General features: G+C 44.8%; 1 protein-coding gene across 1 annotated transcript; it reads left to right on the top strand.

Annotated features, from left to right (window-relative positions):
• Nucleotides 1–97: 97 nt before the first annotated feature.
• On the top strand, nucleotides 98–2,046 carry LOC110034092 (DELLA protein SLR1-like). Its single transcript, XM_020738354.1, is given in 2 exon segments — nucleotides 98–1,459; nucleotides 1,461–2,046. Coding segments are annotated over 2 exon segments (1,728 nt in total). The 5' UTR covers nucleotides 98–137; the 3' UTR covers nucleotides 1,867–2,046.
• The last annotated feature ends 1,039 nt before the right edge of the window (nucleotides 2,047–3,085 follow it).

The following is a 3,085-nucleotide window of genomic DNA, read 5'->3' as shown; positions in this document are numbered from 1 at the left end:
TATATATATATATATATATTTTTTAATTCCATTTATTATTATTATTATTTATTTTTTTTTTTTTGATAGAGTATATTAAATTGGCAATGGCGCCCGGCCTCAGACATATACATCTGTAACACTGTAACACACATAGAATGAAGATGGAGAGAAGGGGAAGCAGTGGCGGAAGGCTGAACGAGGAGTGTCTGCTAGTAAAGAGAAAGATGATAGCGATGGATCAGGATAAGGAAGCCGGCATGGACGAGCTGCTCGCATCTCTCGGATATAAGGTCAGGCCCTCAGACATGGCGGATCTCGCTCAGAAGCTGGAGCTGCTGGACGAAGCTATGGGGAACAGCTCCATGCAGGAAGATTCCCTTCTCTCTCATCTCGCTTCTGATGCCGTCCACTATAACCCTTCCAATCTGTGGAGTTGGGTGGAGAACATGCTCTCCGAGCTCAACCCCCCGTCGTCGCCTTCGGTGACATTTCCAAACCCTAGCGCTCAAGAAACCTCTCCCATCGGTGTGTCTTCCTGGTTGGGATACCCATATCCGGCCGAATCAGCTGTGGGTATCCAGTCTGATTGTGGATCGGAACCCCATGTCAGATCAAACGACTGGAAGCGGATGAGGACCTCGTATTCGTTTTCTTCTTCTTCATCTTCTTCGGCCGCTTCCAGCGGTGGATTGATTGGGGCATCGGAAGTTCCCCCATCGGCTCTACCGATGGTAATGGCACACTCTGATCACGAGGTCGGAATCCGCCTCATCCATGCCCTAATAGCCTGCGCGGAAGCTATACAGGAAGAGAACTACAAATTAGCAGATACAATCATGAAACAAATTCCCTTCCTAACATCCTCCCAACACGGCGCGATGCGCAAAGTGGCCGTCTTCTTCGCCGAAGCCCTAGCTCGCCGGATCTACCACATCCACCCCAACCAAGACCATTCCCTCGACTCCGCTTTCTCCGACATCCTTCAAATGCATTTTTATGAAACCTGCCCTTATCTCAAGTTCGCCCATTTCACCGCCAATCAAGCCATTCTAGAGGCCTTCGCAGGCCATCGACGGGTTCACGTTATCGACTTCGGTATAAAACAGGGGATGCAATGGCCAGCCCTAATGCAAGCCCTCGCTCTCCGTCCCGGTGGCCCTCCTTCCTTCCGCCTCACCGGAATCGCTCCGCCCCAATCAGACGACTCCGAATCGCTGCAACAGCTCGGCGTAAAACTTGCCCAGCTTGCCAAAACCATCCACGTTGACTTCGAGTTCCGCGGCCTGGTCGCCAACTCCCTCGCCGATCTCGAACCCTACATGCTTGACGTCGAACCAGAAACAATCGCCATCAATTCTGTCTTCGAACTCCATGGTCTCCATGCACTTCCAGGAGCAATAACCAAGGTGCTCAACACCATCCGCCAATTGCGGCCGCGAATTTTAACTATGGTGGAACAGGAAGCGAACCACAATGCGAGTGGAGCAGTTCACGGAAGCGTTGCATTACTACTCGACGCTGTTCGATTCAATGGATGATGGCGGATCCGCCGAGGGTTCGCCGGAGAAGGCGATGACGGAAGTATTTGTCGGGAGGCAGATCTGCAACGTGGTGGCGTGCGAAGGGGTGGAGAGAACGGAGAGGCATGAGACGTTGGAGCAGTGGAGGGTGAGGATGGCTGGTGCGGGGTTTGAAGCTTTGAATCTCGGATCGAATGCGTTTAAGCAGGCGAGTATGTTGCTTGCGCTCTTTGGTGGAGGAGATGGATATCGGATCGAGGAGAGGGAAGGGTGTCTTACGCTTGGATGGCATAACCGACCGCTCATCGCCACCTCCGCTTGGCGTGTCGCCGGCGCCGGCGATGGCGGCGATGCTGCGCGGTGATCCTCCTTTTGTCTTGTGTTGGGTTGGCTGCCTTGTTTTATTTTTTTATAATTACATAGAAACCATCCGAACATTGATATTTACAAACTAAGCCCTGAGGTGATTTTGTTGAACTATAGAACCAATGTAGTTATATATGTGCCATGATGAAGCTATTGAAAATTTGATTCAAATGAAAAATATGGGTTGGAATTTTGATAGTTGAGTGAGAATTTGAAAAATGGATGAATGTGTGGTATGCATGTAATTGTCCCTTTTTTTTTCATTTATTGAGGAAGTTTTACATGAGCAAATCAATATGTATTCACATATCTAAAGCTAAATATATTTTATTTTTAAAAGTAAAAAATGTTATTTTTGAACTTTATGAAAAATTTGGGTGATATAAATATGAGAAGCACAATCAAATATATGGAATAAGTGTTGCATGATATGTATGTAAATGGAGAAAATATTGCGTCCGGAATCTATAGAATACGCATATAAGTTGTATATGGACAACAAACACGATGCACGAAAAGATTCATTTTTTTTCCTCTGCTTACTCACAATATTAGATGGTCCCTTTGTTGGAAAAATTATTACATACATATACCGCATGCAGAGATGCACGTGGTGTCCGATCATGACCGTAGATCACGGTGATCTATGATCAGGATGCAATCAAAAATTTTTTGAAAAAAAAAATAAACTGGGGTCCACCGAAATACATCCTGACCGTAGATCATCGTGATCTACGGTCAGGATCGGACACCGCATACATCTCTGCATGCGGTGTATGTATGCAATAATTTTTCCCTTTGTTGGCATACATTTTTTTGTATGATATTTAAGCTGTAGGGCAACTACACTGTTCGTTTGAACCCGCATCATTACAGAGGAAAACCGAGCCCCTGAGTAACAGTTCTTTTTTTTTTTTTTTTTTTTTTTTTTTTTGTGGGATTTTTCTAATAGAACTGATTCATTTTTATTGATTAATGTGCATCAATTTTAGATAGGTTTGTAAGCAAATTAGAATATTAATATTTAATGATCAATTTAATATATATACATTGTAAAACTATAGTTCTTAAGATGTCTCCAGGAAAAAAAGCTAAAATTTCTAGACGAAGGACAATAATACTCCTAGAGGAAGGACAATCATACCCCTACTTCGAGGTTTAAGAGGCTACTCTTTGTAGGAGAGCTAAGGCCTCCACGAGAAGAATGGTCCAAGCTT

The sequence above is a fragment of the Phalaenopsis equestris genome, unplaced genomic scaffold (genome assembly GCF_001263595.1).
Source record: "Phalaenopsis equestris unplaced genomic scaffold, ASM126359v1 Scaffold001343, whole genome shotgun sequence".
Lineage (NCBI taxonomy): Eukaryota > Viridiplantae > Streptophyta > Magnoliopsida > Asparagales > Orchidaceae > Phalaenopsis > Phalaenopsis equestris.
The sequence above is the reverse complement of the archived record's forward strand: the minus strand, read 5'-3'. Positions and strand labels throughout refer to the sequence as shown.